The sequence below is a fragment of the Miniopterus schreibersii genome, assembly GCF_964146895.1.
Source record: "Miniopterus schreibersii genome assembly, chromosome: 7".
In the NCBI taxonomy this organism is placed as follows: domain Eukaryota; kingdom Metazoa; phylum Chordata; class Mammalia; order Chiroptera; family Miniopteridae; genus Miniopterus; species Miniopterus schreibersii.
The window spans coordinates 5,004,147-5,018,909 of NC_138108.1; the positions used below are offsets into that span (position 1 = coordinate 5,004,147).

The 14,763-nt window shown below is 44.3% G+C and overlaps 1 protein-coding gene across 7 annotated transcripts in view; it reads right to left on the minus strand.

The window, feature by feature from the left end:
* The window catches only part of SP100 (SP100 nuclear antigen), a 185,221-nt gene that overhangs the window by 42,500 nt on the left and 127,958 nt on the right, over positions 1-14,763 (minus strand). Inside the window, exon 1 of one of the 7 annotated variants that reach the window (XM_081143136.1) lies at positions 12,204-12,360. The exons of 5 other annotated variants lie outside the window; for them this stretch is intronic. In XM_081143136.1, the coding sequence (XP_080999262.1) occupies positions 12,204-12,235 (32 nt within the window). In that variant the 5' untranslated portion in view covers positions 12,236-12,360. Of the gene's footprint in view, positions 1-12,203; positions 12,361-14,763 lie in introns of those variants that run through there. One more of the 7 variants, XM_081143138.1, reaches the window with a different exon arrangement.

Genomic DNA, 14,763 nt, shown 5'->3' on the forward strand with positions numbered 1-14,763 from the left:
CGAGAGAGTCATTGATCGAGCCCGCAACCCGGGCATGTGCCCTGTCAGGGAATCGAACCCTGATCGCCCAGATCCCAGGTCGACACTCAACCACTGAGCCACGCCTGGCCAGGCGAGAAGAAATTTTTCTGATGAAGCCAAATCTATTTCTTTTGCAGTTAATACCGTTAGTGCACTAAGAAATCTTTGCCTACCCAAAGTAGCCATTTGCATATAAGCATCAGTATATTTATGGAATTTCTCTTCTGTGCCATTGATCTGTTTGTCTATCTGTATGCCAATAGCATATTGGCTTAGATACAATAGGTTATAGAAAGTCTTGAAATCAATTGGGGAAAGATTATTTTGGTTTTTTCAAAGTCTTTTGGTTTTCCACATCTCTTTAATTATTATTTTTATTTATTTATTTATTTATTTATTTATTTATTTATTTATTTTTTTCATTCAACAGGTGTTTATTGAGAGCACTGTTTTTCAAAAGAATATTATTTTGTATTGGTTTCAGGTGTACATCATAGTGGTAAGACTATCATATACTTTACAAAGTGTTCCCCCAGATATTTCCAGTATCCACCTGGCACTCTCTCTCTTAAAATCAGTTTGTCACTTTTTACAAGAAAAGCTCTTTGGACTTTTATAAAGTTTTGCATTTTGAAACTATAGATAAATTTGGTGAGAATTGACATCTTAACAATATTAAACTCCACCCTACCCTTATGCTCCCAAGCCCCTAATCTAGCTCTATTTTTGCTACTCCCTAATATACTAAATTAATTACTTATATATCTTCTCTCAAAAATATATAAGCTATATGCACAGGGATTGTGTCTGTTTTGTCCCTTGATTTTTTTTTTTTGAGTACCTGTTACACACAAGGTGATAATTAATATTTATTGGTTAGATGCCCATAAGTACAAAAGTTTTTATTGAAGAATTGTTTTTTTTAATAGCAAAATATAACAATAACTACATAACACTGATCTCCCAAACCTGAAAACAGTCTGGTGGTTCATTAAGCTAAATGGTTGAGTAAATTATGGTAAATCCATTCTGCTGGATACATAGTTATTTACTTCTAGTATTTAAATGGAAGGGCATAGTTTTACTGACGAATGAAACACATTAATTTCATATTAATATGTTATGATTCTATTCTATACAAATCAAAGTAATAGAAGTCTTTTATTTGTGTGTAAAGTTTGGAACAAATGTTGGGAAAGGGGTTGAATGCTGCACCCAGGCTGCTAACATTGGCTTAGAGAAGAGTCAGGATTTCACCCAGGTCCCCTCCTATCCTTGTATCGTGTTTGGTAACATCAGAGGAAATAGAAATAATAGGGCCAAAGTAACAACACTTTAGAATAAATATATGTTGTACCCCTGTAGCTTATAATATTATTTCTATAAAGCCATTAATTGGGAAATTTAAAAGTTGATTTTCTAATTAAAAAATAAAGGTAGAAAAAATAATATAATATTTAGGAATAAATTTAACAAATGGAATGCAAATCTTATACTTTCTGATTTCAACACTTACTATAAAGCCACAGTAATTGATATAGTATAATACTGGCATAAAAATAGATATATGGATCAATGGAACAGAATTGAGAGTGAAGAAATAAACTGTTATGTTATTGGTCCATGGATGTTTAATAAAAGTGCCAAGTCAATTCACTAGGGAAAAGATAGTCTTTCAACAAGTGGTGATAAGATATTTGGATATCCACATGTAAAAATATTAATGTACACCTATACTTCACGGCAAATACCAAAATCAACTCAAAATAGACTGCAGCCCTGTGAGAGCAGGGCCAGTGCACTGGCATGCATCCACATGGTCACACAAGGCCCCGTGTTTGCTCTAATGCTGATTGCACAGTTTTGAAATTCTTAATGATTTGTAATCAAGGGTCCCTTGCTTTCACTTATTAGCATCCTGTGTAAGAGTGAAAATGATAAGAGCTTTCAAAGAATATATAGGATAAAATCGTTGTGACTTTAGGTTAGACAACAAGGTGGCCACACCACCAAAAGCATGATCCATGAAAGCATACATTGATAAATTGGAAATTAACAAAATTTAAATCTTCTTCGCCTCAAAGGACACCATAAAGAAAATAAAAGACTAGCCCCAGCCTGAGAGAAAATATTAGCCAATCATATTTCTAATGAACGACTTGTTTACAGGTATGTAAATAATTCTTACAACTCAATAACTAGACTAACAACCCAGTGAAAAGATAGGCAAATACTTTTAATAGAAATTTCTCCGAAAGACATGTAAAGGGTATTAGCACATGGAAAGATGCTTAACATTATTAATCATTAGGGAAAAAGCAAATAAAAAATAAAAAATGAGACATCAAAGCATACCCACTGGGTTGACTACAAAGTAACAAGTGCTAGCAAGATTGTGGGACAACTGGAACCTTTATACGTGCTGATGGGAATAGAACATGGTCCTTTGAAAACACTGTAAGATAATTTCTTGGAGTTAACCATCATGTTAACATATGACCCAATGGTTTCCCTCCTAGGTATCTACCTAGAAATAAACACGTATGTCCACACAAAGACGAGCATGCGAATACCTGTGGCAGCATTTTTCATAATAGCCCGTTGAACAGGTAAGTAAAATGTGGTAAGATTCATATGACGGAGCACTATTTAGCAATAAAAAGGAATGAGATACTGATTCCTGCTACAGCATGAATGAACCTCAGAAATAGCATTCTCAGTAAGAGGAGCCAGATGCAAAAGACACATAATATGTGCTTCCATCTATATGAACTTCCCAGAAAAAGGAAATCTAAAAATAAAGGGAGCTAATGGTTCCGCGGGGCTGGGGGATAGACTAAGGATTGACTACAAATTGCCATGAGCGAACTTTATGGGGTAGTGGAAATGTTTTAAACTTGGATTGTGTGATGGTTGCAGAACTCGATACATTTACTAAAAGTCATTGAATCGTACCCTTAAAACAGGTGAATTTTATAGTATGTCAAGTATACCTCATTAAAATATTAAAGACTAAAGGTAGGCCTGTTAGCTGAATAGACTCATTTCAAGAAAAGCTAGCCACATTTCTTTCTGAAAGGCAAGGAAAAAAAAATAATGAAAACATAAAAAATTTAAGATATACTGTATAATTTAATGTTTCAACATTCTAACAGTGGAATTTCCAGGAGAGAAATAAATGTTAAAGGAATAAACTGATATAAAATATAGAAATACGTATATTGGACAGGAAACATGTTAGCTATACATGTTCAATTTATAAGGGACAAATAAAAAATCAAACAGCTCAAAAAGATTGAAAGTAAAAAGATTGAAAAAGGCACACTAAGCAAATGCAAAGTTAAGAGTGCTCTGTAGCAAAATTAATATCAGAAACAAATAGAATTTAGGCTGAAAAGTATGACAAAGAATGCAGTTTATTTCATACTGATAAAATGTACACTCTACCAGCCTGTATGGCAGAAGTTACAATCTATAAAAAGATCTTTAAAATGTTGAAGGTAAATATTTTGCAGCTATGTAGAGGCAGAGCTGCGGTTCAGAACACCCCGCCCCCGATCTTCTGACCTACCCCCACCTTCTTCCCTCCTTCCTGACCGGCAGTAGATAGCACAGTATTAATCACTGCATCATATCGCCTTTCAAACACGAGGAAGCCTCAAAAATGACAGGCATTAGGCCACAAAAGAAATAACAAAAACTCTCAAATGAAAAAAAATCTTAAGGAAAACATTTCTAACTACATTTGATAAGATCAGCATAAACAACAGGACAAAGGAGGAGCTCCCCAATCTACACACTGACTTTTCAAAGCTCCTTCCAAACACGTTCAAAGAGCAAATCAAAACTGATGACTAAGGAGGAGGGAAGACGGTGGCACTGTGACAAGCAGCAGAGCGCCCCCGCTCCCAGCCAGGGACTCGATTTAGCACTAAAAGACTGCATAACCAGCTTGGAAAAGCCAGAGAAACAGATCTGAGTGGATATATTGTGAGTAGGGAGCACTGAAGAAACATCATAGTCTGGTAACAGGGGGGCATAGAAAGGGGGAGTCCCCCCTGAAGCCTGTGCTGGGCTCTGAGGCCCTAGGGCTAGAGGCTGCAAAGTTCCCTCCCCTTGGGAGTGCAGACCGGCATCCAAAAGCAGGGATCTTGAACCCTGAATGGAGGAGAGGGGAAGGAGAGCCCCACGCAGAGGGCAGAGGGAGCCAGGGGAACAGTGTGCCTGTGTGGAGGGGGCCGAGCCTTCCTAGCGAAACAAAGCGGCGAATGGTGCTGACCCTGGGAAAGGCTGTCCCACAGTGTGTGGCTCCTGAATAGAAAGGGGCCCGAGGGCTGTGCTGAGCAGCCACATACGGGGACCCTCTGCCTTCCCGTAGGGCATTGTGTAGGATCCCAGAAAGCCTTTGATCTGTGTGGTGCGGGGAAGGGGAAGAGAGCCCTCCCGCTGCCAGAGAGGGACTGGAGCTGCCAGTGGGTGGCTCAGGTCCCCAGCTGCCGGAGCTGATGGTGCGGCCAATTGGGGATTTTTGACCTTCTCTGAGGGGAGCTGGGGGAGCTCGCAAGGAGCTGCCCCAGCTTTACTGATGATCAGCTGTGCAGGGGACTTGCATGAGGTTGACTTTGTGACCCCTCCTGCTTGGTACCGAGGCATGGGGGCACCAGGACCTCGCAGGGCAGGTTCTCTAATGTGTGTGTTGCTTTGTGTGTTTCTGAGATTTTGATTGCTGAATGGGTGTCCACCTTCCTGGCTTGCATTGGGCAGACAGACCAGCGAAAGCTGGCATTTGTGTCTGCATTGTGGAGAGTGAAATGAGCACCCCGTGAGGTCAGCCAACCAGAGCTGGGAAAGGAGGGGCGGAGCACACCTACCCCTCCCTTAGGCTAGGCGGCACCCCCGACAGGAAAGGGGCTGGTTCAGCTCACTGAAGCCCCAGATATCCGCCGCAGGGGACAATCCTGAGGGGGCAGGGAGAACAGCTCACAGGACAACAATACAAGAATAAGACTCTCAGTTTGGGAACTGGAGGAAAAGCTTAAAACCCCTTCTAGGGGCTGTGCAGGCAAAGTGCTCACAGGAATTTTTTTTTTAATCGAATCCACTGAACCCAGGGTGCTGAAACTGTCCATTCGGTCCTGAAAGTTCATAGCAGTACAGGCATACCTCAAAAAATAAGAAAAAGCTCTACTAAACCATCTAACACAACAACTAAAAGAATTAGAAAGAGAACAACAAGAAAAGCCAGACGAAGCAGATGGAAGAAAACAATAAAGATCAGAGCAGAACTTAACAACATAGAGACTAAAAAAAAAAAATAAATAAAAAAAAATCAATGCAATCAAGAGCTGGTTCTTTGAAAAGATAAATAAGATTGATAAACCAAGCCAGACTCAGGAATAAACAAAGAGTGAGGACCCAAATAAATAAAATCAGAAATTAAAGAAGCAAGATAACAACTGACCCAACAGAAATACAAAGGATTGTAAGAAAATACTATGAACAACTATATGCCAACAAACTGGACAACCTGGGTGAGATGGACAAATTCCTAGAAGAGTACAATCTTCCAAAGCTGAACCAGGAAGAATCAGAAAACCTGAATAGGTCGATAACAACTAATGAAATTGAAGCAGTAATCAAAAACTCCCAGCAAACAAAAGTCCAGGACCAGATGGATTTACAGGCGAGTTTTACCAAACATTCAAAGAAGAATTAACACCTATTCTCCTCAGACTATTCCAGAAAATTCAAGAGGAGGGAATACTCCCAAGCTCTTTTTACGAGGCCAGCATCATCTTAATCCCAAAACCAGATAAAGACACCACAAAAAAGAAAATTACAGGCCAATATCCCTGATGAACACAGATGCTAAAATCCTCAACAAAATACTAACAAACTGGATCAAGCAATACATTAAAGAGATAATACACCATGACCAAGTGGGATTTATTCCAGGGATGCAAGGCTGGTATAACATTTGCAAATCAATAAATGTGATACATCACATAAACAAAATGAAGGACAAAAGTCATATGATCATATCAATAGACGCAGAAAAGGCATTCAACAAAATCCAGCACCCATTTTTGATAAAAATTCTCAGCAAAGTGGGAATAGAGGGATCATACCTCAGCATAATAAAGGCCATATACAACAAACCTTCAGCCAACATCATACTCAATGGTCAAAAACTAAAACCACTTCCCTTAAAAACAGGAACAAGACAGGGTTGTCTGCTTTCACCACTCTTTTTCAACACAGTACTAGAAGTCCTAGCCACAGCCATCAGACAAGAAGAAAACATAAAAGGCATCCAAATTGGAAAGGAGGAAATAAAACTGTCATTATTTGCAGATGACACGATATTGTACATAGAAAACCCTAAAGACTCCATCAAAGTACTATGAGTTTTAATAAATGAATTTGGCAAGGTAGCTGGATACAAAATTAACATCTGAAAATTGACGGCATTTTTATACACCAACAGTGAACGCTCAAAAGGAGAAACTAAAAAAGAATACCACTTACCATTGCAACTAAAATATAAGATACCTCAGAATAAACTTAACCAAGGAGGTAAAAGACCTGTACTCAGAAAACTATAGGACATTGAAAAAAGAAATAGAGGAAGATATAAACAAGTGGAAGAATATACTATGTTCATGGATTGGAAGAATTAATATCATTAAAAAGTCCATATTACCAAAAGCAATCTATAGATTCAATGCAATTCCTATTAAAAAACCAACAGCATATTTCACAGAGCTAGAACAAATATCCCCAAAATTTATATGGAACCAAAAAAGGCCCTGAATAGCCACAGCCATCTTGAGAAAGAACAGAGTTGGAGGGGTCACTTTACCACATATCAAACTATAATACAAAGCCATTGTAATCACAATGGCCTGGTATTGGTACAACAGACATATAGATCAATGAAACAGAACAGAGATCCCAGAAATAGACCCATACCACTAGGGTCAGTTAATATTTGACAAAGAAGGCAAGAGCATACAATGGAGTAAAGGTAGTTTCTTTAATAAATGGTGCTGGGAAAATTGGACAGGTACATGCAAAAAAATGAAACTAGATCACCAACTTACTCCATACACAAGAATAAATTTAAAATGGGTAAAAGACTTAAATGTAAGTCACGAAAACATAACAGTCCTAGAAGAAAATATAGGCAGTCAAGTTACAGACATCTCACATAGTGGACTTTTCACTGATACATCTCCTAGGGCAAGAGAAACAAAAGAAAAAATAAACAAACAGGACTACATCAAACTAAAAAGCTTCTGCACAACAAAAGAAATCAGCCTCAAAATACAAAGGAACTCCAAGGTCTGGGATAATATATTTGCCAAGGATGTATCTGATAAGGGGCTAATCTCCAAAGTGTACAAAGAACTCATACAACTCATCAAGAGGATGACAAACAATCCAATTAAGAAATGGGCAAAGGACCTGAATAGACACTTCTCCAAAGAGGACATTTAGAAAGCTAATAGATACTCACTGTCACTAATTATCAGAGAAATACAAATTAAAACCACAATGAGATATCACCTCACACCTGTCAGAATGGCTGCCTTCAATAAATCAATAAACAACAAGTGTTGGTGAGGATGTGGGGAAAGGGGAACCCTGGTGCACTGTTGGTGGGAATGCAGACTGGGGCAGCCACTGTGGGAAGCAGTATGGAGTTACCTCAAAAAATTAAAAATGGGGCTGCCTTATGACCCAGTGATCCCACTTCTGGGAATATATCCAAAGAAACCCGAAATACTGTTTAAAATATATGCACCCCTATGTTCATTGCAGTGTTATTTACAATAGCCAAGACCTGGAAACAGCCCAAGTGCCCATCAGCAGATGAGTGGATTAAAAAGCTGGGGGACAGGAAGAGAGAAACAAGCTGGGGCGCAGGTAACGGCTGCACCTGCCGCCTCCCGCAACCACATAAAAATCACAACTAAAGTATAGAACCACCGTCACTCAGAGCCTCCTGAGATCTGGCTGCACAGAAGCCCCACAACCAGGGAGCTGAAGAAGCACCGAGACCGGCAGGAGGGGCGAGCGGATCAGAGCTGAATCGCAGAGACGCGGCTGAGGGCCCACGCCTGGTGCCGCAGTTGAAACCGGGAGGGCATCTCGGCGGTGGGGGTTTCCCGGAGGGGTCCCAGCCCCACATCAGGCCTCCAGCCCAGGGCTCAGGGCCGGGAAGAGATGTCCCCAGAGCTTTGGGCTGTGAAACCAGCAGGGACTGTCCCTGAGGGTTGCGGAGGCCACGGGAGCCCCAGCAGCTCCTCTAAAGGGCCCGGCACGGACTCACTCGGACGCTCCCTCTGAGCCCAGCGCCGGGAGCAGCCTGAAAGGACCCGGGACACTCGGGGAGGAACTAACCTGCCTGAGATCCGGGCGAGAGGCGGAGGGCGGCTTCCTCCCGGGCAGAGGGGCTGGCGGAGGCCATGGCTCCTTTGGAGGGTCCTCCCGGCACACAGCCGGCATGCAGGCGCCATGTTTGCGTCGCCAGCACCTGACTCACCTTTGGCCCCGCCCCGTGATTCCCTGAGGCCCCGCCCCTCCCCACCTGCAGCTCATCCAGGCCATTTCCAGGGGCTTTTCTGTGCAAGTGGCCTCTCCAGCCTCATGCTTAGGACTTTCCTAGAATCTCTCAAATAAGCAGCAGCGGGCCCCGTACGGCTTGATAAGCGGCCCCAGGCCTGGCACTAGCGGCGGCTGCACTGGCTCATAGCTTGGCCTCTCCTGGGCACCTCCAAGCCCAGCACAAGGAGCAGCCAACTACGGTTTGCTGTGTAGCTCATGCTGGGTGGCCCTGGGCAAGCCACTGGCAGAGGCTGACTTTGCGCCTCCAAGGAGGCCCCAGAGACAGTGCACCTGGTGGTCAGACTTGACCAAGCTGGATTACAACCCTACCACAACCACGAGTGACACACTCAAGGGGCGCACTTGGTGAACACCAAAGTCCCACTGAAGCAAATCCTGCTCCACAGAGGTGTCTCCAGCACAGCAGCTCTTTGGCTGTAGCTGCAGCTGGTCCTCACAGACGATTGGCCTGGTGGGTCAGTTCCTCCCAGTGATGCCAACAGCAACCAAGGCTCAACTACAACAGGACAGTGCACACAGCCCACACAGGGGAGCACCTGGAAGGCCCAGCTCAGGGGACTGGGGAGGTTGAGCCACAGGACCCTACAGGACACCTAATACACAAAGCCACTCTATGAATTCCAGGAGACATAGCAGCTCTACCTAATACATAGAAACAAATACCTGGAAGCAGCCAAAATGCGGAGGCAAAGAAACATGTCACAAAGGAAAGGACAGAAGAAATCTCTAGAAGAGGAACTAAGTGAAATAGAAACAAGCAAGCTAACAGAGTTCAGAATTCTGTTTATAAGGATTCTCAAGCATATTAGTAAGAGTATGATGAAAATAACAGAAAAATAGAAGACATAATAAAGTACCAATTTGAAATGAAGGCTGCATGAACTGAAATGAAGAATAATTTACAGGGAGTCAACAGTAGAGTAGAGGACGCTGAGAATCAAATCAGCAATTTGGAACATGAGGAAACAAAAACACCCAACCAGAAGAGCAAAAAGAAAAAAAGAACCCAGAAATATGAAGATAGTATAAGGAGCCTCTGGGACAACTTCAAGAGGCCCAACATTCGTATTATTGGGGTGCCAGGAGAAGAGGAGAGCAAGAAATTGAAAACCTATTTGAAAAAATAATGACAGAAAACTTCCCCTACCTGGGGAAAGAAATAGACTTACAAGTCCAGGAAGCACGGAGGGTCCCAAACAAGAGGAACCCAAAGAGGCCCACAGCAAGACACATCATAATTAAAATGCCAAAGGTTAAAGACTAAGAGAGAATCTTAAAAGCAGCAAGAGAAAAGCAGTTAGTTACCTACAAGGGAGCTTGCAGAGCTGTTGTAGGAAATTAAGACACCTGCTCAAAATAAACACAATTAACTTAAAAAAAAATTAGAAATAACAAGAAAGCAAATAACTATTAAAAATTAAATAATTATTATAGAAGAAAGGTTTGAGACAACCATTATGAACAGAAAGTAAAAAACTAAAGAGATGATTTATTAGGGACAGATAAAGCTGTGCAGGCTAAGTTGCACCAATAGAAGAATGGTGTTGTCCCCAAATTAAAAAAGAATATGTTAGCCCAGCAGGTGTAACTCAGTTGGTTGGGTGTTGTCCCAGGCATCAAAAGGTAGCTATTTCGATTCCCCGATTCCCTGTCAGGCACATGCCCAGATTTCTGGCTCTATTCCCGTAAGGGGTGTGCAGGAGGCAGCCAATCGATGTTTCCCTCACCTCAATGTTTCTATCTCTCGCTCCCTCTCCCTTCCTCTCTCTAAAAAAATCAATAAAAACATACATATTTTTAAAAAGAATATGTTTTGAAGATACTAGAGAAGAAACTCCTTGAAGTGAAGGTGGAACTGAATCTGCCACCTTAAGAACGTGAGTACTATGGTTAAAGGCAGTGTACATGGAATTCACTTTCCTCATCATTTTAATTTATTCATAATAACCAGGGTGCATCTATCTTATAAAATCAATACTATAATAAGTCTATACTTCAAATTTAAAACTTTAATAAGTATAAGTCACCATAAACAAAGTAAAGAAAATGAGAGTAAATTTATAGCTTTCAGAATATTTAGCAAACTCTCCCTTATTATCAAAGAAAGGACAGTCACCTCAACTGATAACATTGGTAATAAATAAGGCAGCAACTCACCAAAGAGGCAATTTAAATGGTTAATAAACACAGAACACGGTTCAATGTCCCGTGTCATCAGGAAATGCAAATTAACTAAATGCATCCCTTTATATAGCACTTTTTTGAAACTGAGTATTGGGAGATGAGTCATTTCATTTGCTATTGTTAAAAGAATATATCGGTTTAGCTACTTAGAAGGGCAGTTTGGCAGAATCCATAAACGAATAAGTATGAGTACTCTTTGCCTCACAATTTGATTTTTTGGTTATTGACACAAGACAAATTCATGTATATAGGCAAAAAAGAGAGACATGCATGATTGTTATCACAGCTTGCTGAAATGATCTAAGTGTCTGTCAATGGAAAAGAAGGGTTTAAAAAAATCATGGCATGGAGTAGTATGCAGCTGTTAAAAAGAACGAGGGAGATCTAGATGTTCATTAAAGTGAAAAGATCTATTTTCGCTATTAAAATAAGTAAAAATGCAAAAGAGCATATATAATATAATCCCCTTTGTTAAAAAACAAGGCAGAAATTATATATTTAGGAAAATAAGTTATATGTGTAAATGCAGAGAAAGGGATATGCTCTCAACACTGGACAGGGCCAGGACTGAGACTGTCAGGGGGGTGGGAAGTGAGGGGGACTTTTTCCCTCCACACTCTTGCATGTCATTTGAAACTTCATGAACAAGAATGTAAAACGTAATTCTTTTGTATTAAAAAAGTTAAACATATTAAGTCATGTTATTTCTGACCCCTTCCTAGAGAAAAGGAAGGACTTCTGGCCTTTTCCTTGTCGAGTACAACCCGCTGCAGAGCAGGAAGTCAGAGCCCAGGTGGGGCTCAGCCTGCGCTGCGCTGGCCTCCCTCCCTCCCTCCTCTTCCTCCCTCCCTCCTCTTCCTCCCTCCCTCCTCTTCCTCCCTCAGCTCAGTCCTGCAGGAAGGGCCAGGGCGGGCCCAGGTCAGGTACCAGACCGAGGCGCCCAGATTTGAAAGGCCGCATCTTCTCCCTGAATTTTATATTTTCAAAGTGCCCTGGTTGGAATGACCTAGGTGAACTCAGAGGGGCCCGAGGGAAACAAGAGGGTTCAGAGGTCATGAGAAAATAACAAGTCACTGCCTCAAAGCATCAGGAAGGACAGACAGAGGAGTCCAGATGGCTGCCAGCTGAGCGGTGGCTGCAAGACAGGAGCCCTGTGGGTCGTGGCAGCTGCACTCACACCAGCAGATGTCCCTCTGCCTTCGAGAGATCTGATTTCCTCTCTGCAGTTTCCTGCACTTCCTCACATTGCAGGAGAGCGTCCCGCAGCGCAGGACTGAGGTCAACGCTTAGATGTTGACAGAGTGTCTAGTGGCGGAGACTAAAGCAGTGGCACAGCCAGAGAGAAAAGAAGGGAGGCGGAGACTGACCTGGCGCTGAAGTTGTTGCCCCCACTGGCCATCGTCCTGCCCTGGGCACTGCTTGGGCCTGGAGCCTGGACTTCGATGCCCCTGGTGCCCCCAGCCTGGGACCAGTGTGGCTGCCCAGCGCTGAGCAGGAAGTGGGTGAGGCTGCCCCCAGTGGGCTCCACCCAAGTGGGGAAAATGAAAGTGAAAATAAATACCCAGTGTTTTCAGACACTGTCTCCTCCTCCTGCAGCCCCAGCGTGGTTCTCAGCCATCAGGACAAGTGGCAGCAGGAATGGAGGACAAAGAGGGACAGACAGGACCTGGAGGACCCCCAGCGAGGAGCAGGACCAGCCCCCAGGGGTCTCCTTGTTTGTGTAAAGACACCAAAAACAGGGAAGTAGCCTGAGCCAGGGGGCCGGGAAACCTGGAGAGCACAGAGGCAGCGACCGAGGAGGGACAGGGGGCAGAGGACGTGCCAAGGGGACAGCCTTCCTTAGCCTCCCCAGGAGCAGCTTCCATTCAGATGTCAGTGGTGGGCTGAGTGTCCAGCCTGGGAGACCCTGTGGGGACAGAGTTTGTCCCTGAGACAAAGCAGAGGGACCTGAGAATTCACAGGCAGGAGGAAGGAGCAGCAGCAACAGCAGCCACTGGGCCAGAGGACAAAGACCCGGCGCCTCTGTGGACGCAGAAATGGAGAGGAGGGGGCACCAGGGAACTAAGGGGGAACCCTCAGGCCCCACACCAATGTCCCCTTCCAGGAGGGGCCCCTCAGTCGGCAGGACTCCGGGTCCCCCTGCCCTCCCTCCTTCCTGGGGAGACTCAGGCTGGGAGCTCTGTGAGGGTGAGTCCGCTCCTTGTTGGGTCTCCTGGGCTCATCCTGCTGGAGGGGCCAGGGCTCTGTGCTCCTCCGAGCTCCAGGGCACAGGGCCAGCGGCCTGGAGTGTGGGGGGTGTGGTTGATTGGAGCAGCCTGAGACCTTGAGGCTAAGCCCAGTTTCGGGGTTCAGACTGAGGAATGTTTTTTTGGCACACATCCAGCTTTTACCAGGAAGAAAGCTGGTATTTTGGTGCCCATCTGTCTCGCCTGCCTGTCAGTTGGTTTGGAACTCAAGTGGTGGAAAGGCATGTACTTTTGGGGCGCCCACGAACATGTTAAAATGAGTCAAGCACCTGGGTGTATGTTTTGCTCCTTGATTTCTTGTCCACTTTGTGCCCTAGATGGGTAAAGAGGTGGGTCGTCAGGTCCCCTTCAGTTGCACGGTTGTGTAGACTTGGTGGCACTTGGCGGCAATATTTCGGCTCTCAGAGACTGAGGTGAGGTGGAGCCCCTTATCCCACTTAGTAGAACCTTAGGGACTCGGCTCAGGGGTGGTACAGCTGTGGACTCCTGAGTCTTCCTTCAAAGTTGGTAAGAACCCAGAGGGATTGATGGCGGTGAAATGTGATTATTTTTACAGCGAAGGCAGCGAATCCTTGGGAAAGGGGATGGGAGGAGACATCTGGGCAGAGGGGGCAGAGGTTAAGGACTGAGGGTTGTAGGGTGTGCAAGAGAGAAGGGGACCAGAGGGGAGCGCAGTAAGTCTGTCTGGGCCACGTTCGGAAGGTCTAGGGCTATGCACGAGAAACACCCCGGAGGAAGCTCACAGTCCTTGTGCAGCCCAAGAAGGAAGGAGGCTGGCCCAAGGCCACATGGTCATCCCCAGCCCACAGTTGCCACCGTCACCACAGCCCTTCACCTGGAGCCCTGGGCTCCACCTCGGGGGGGTTAGTGACCTGCATCCACGCCGGAACCAGGACTGATCTCCCTGGTACCCTGGTTACTGCTCGACAGCACCATACTCTCTGCAACCCCCTGAAACCACCTCACGCCTCTCCCACGGCCACCCAGCCCCAGACACACGGTGTGGAGCCTGTTACTGCCCTCGCATTTCTCATTTTAGCCCGAGTGTCCCCACTACCGCAGGCTGGGTAGCCCTTTCCTCCCCTCCTGGACTTGGCTCCAGCCACGTCTGCACTTCCCTCTACTGGTCGTGCATCGTATTATTGTCTCCTTAGAACTGGGTTTTGTTGCCTGTTCAGAGAGACTGAAAGTAACAATCCCTCTCCTCTCCAGACTGTGTCTATCTAAACCCCTCTAAATTAGCAATAGAAGTGCTATTCTTTCTTTCTCAATAAAGGTGAAACCACTTAAGGATTGGGTTCTGAGATAATTTTGGTATTTGGCTGTTCATCAGCATAAAAATGTGCTTATGACCTGGACAGAGAAGTCTGGGTTTAAAATTGAGGGGTTCCTGAAACTGTGGCCCCTTCCATCTCCTGGCAGCCCCTGTTTCCCAGAGAGTTTCATTCTGTCCGGGAGCCCCACGGTGACCCCGCCTTCTCCACCTTCCTGGAGACAGAACTCCTCAAACCTGTCCCTCCTCAGCCTGAGGCCAGTGTTCCCAGGGTGCACACAAGAGAATCACCCTGAGGTTCCTCCCAGGCATGTTGATTTTACTCGGTGGTGAGCAATGTAAAGCAATTAAAATCATCAAACAAGTTTCAAACATGAATGGAATAGCCCTGGCAGGTGTGGCTCAGCT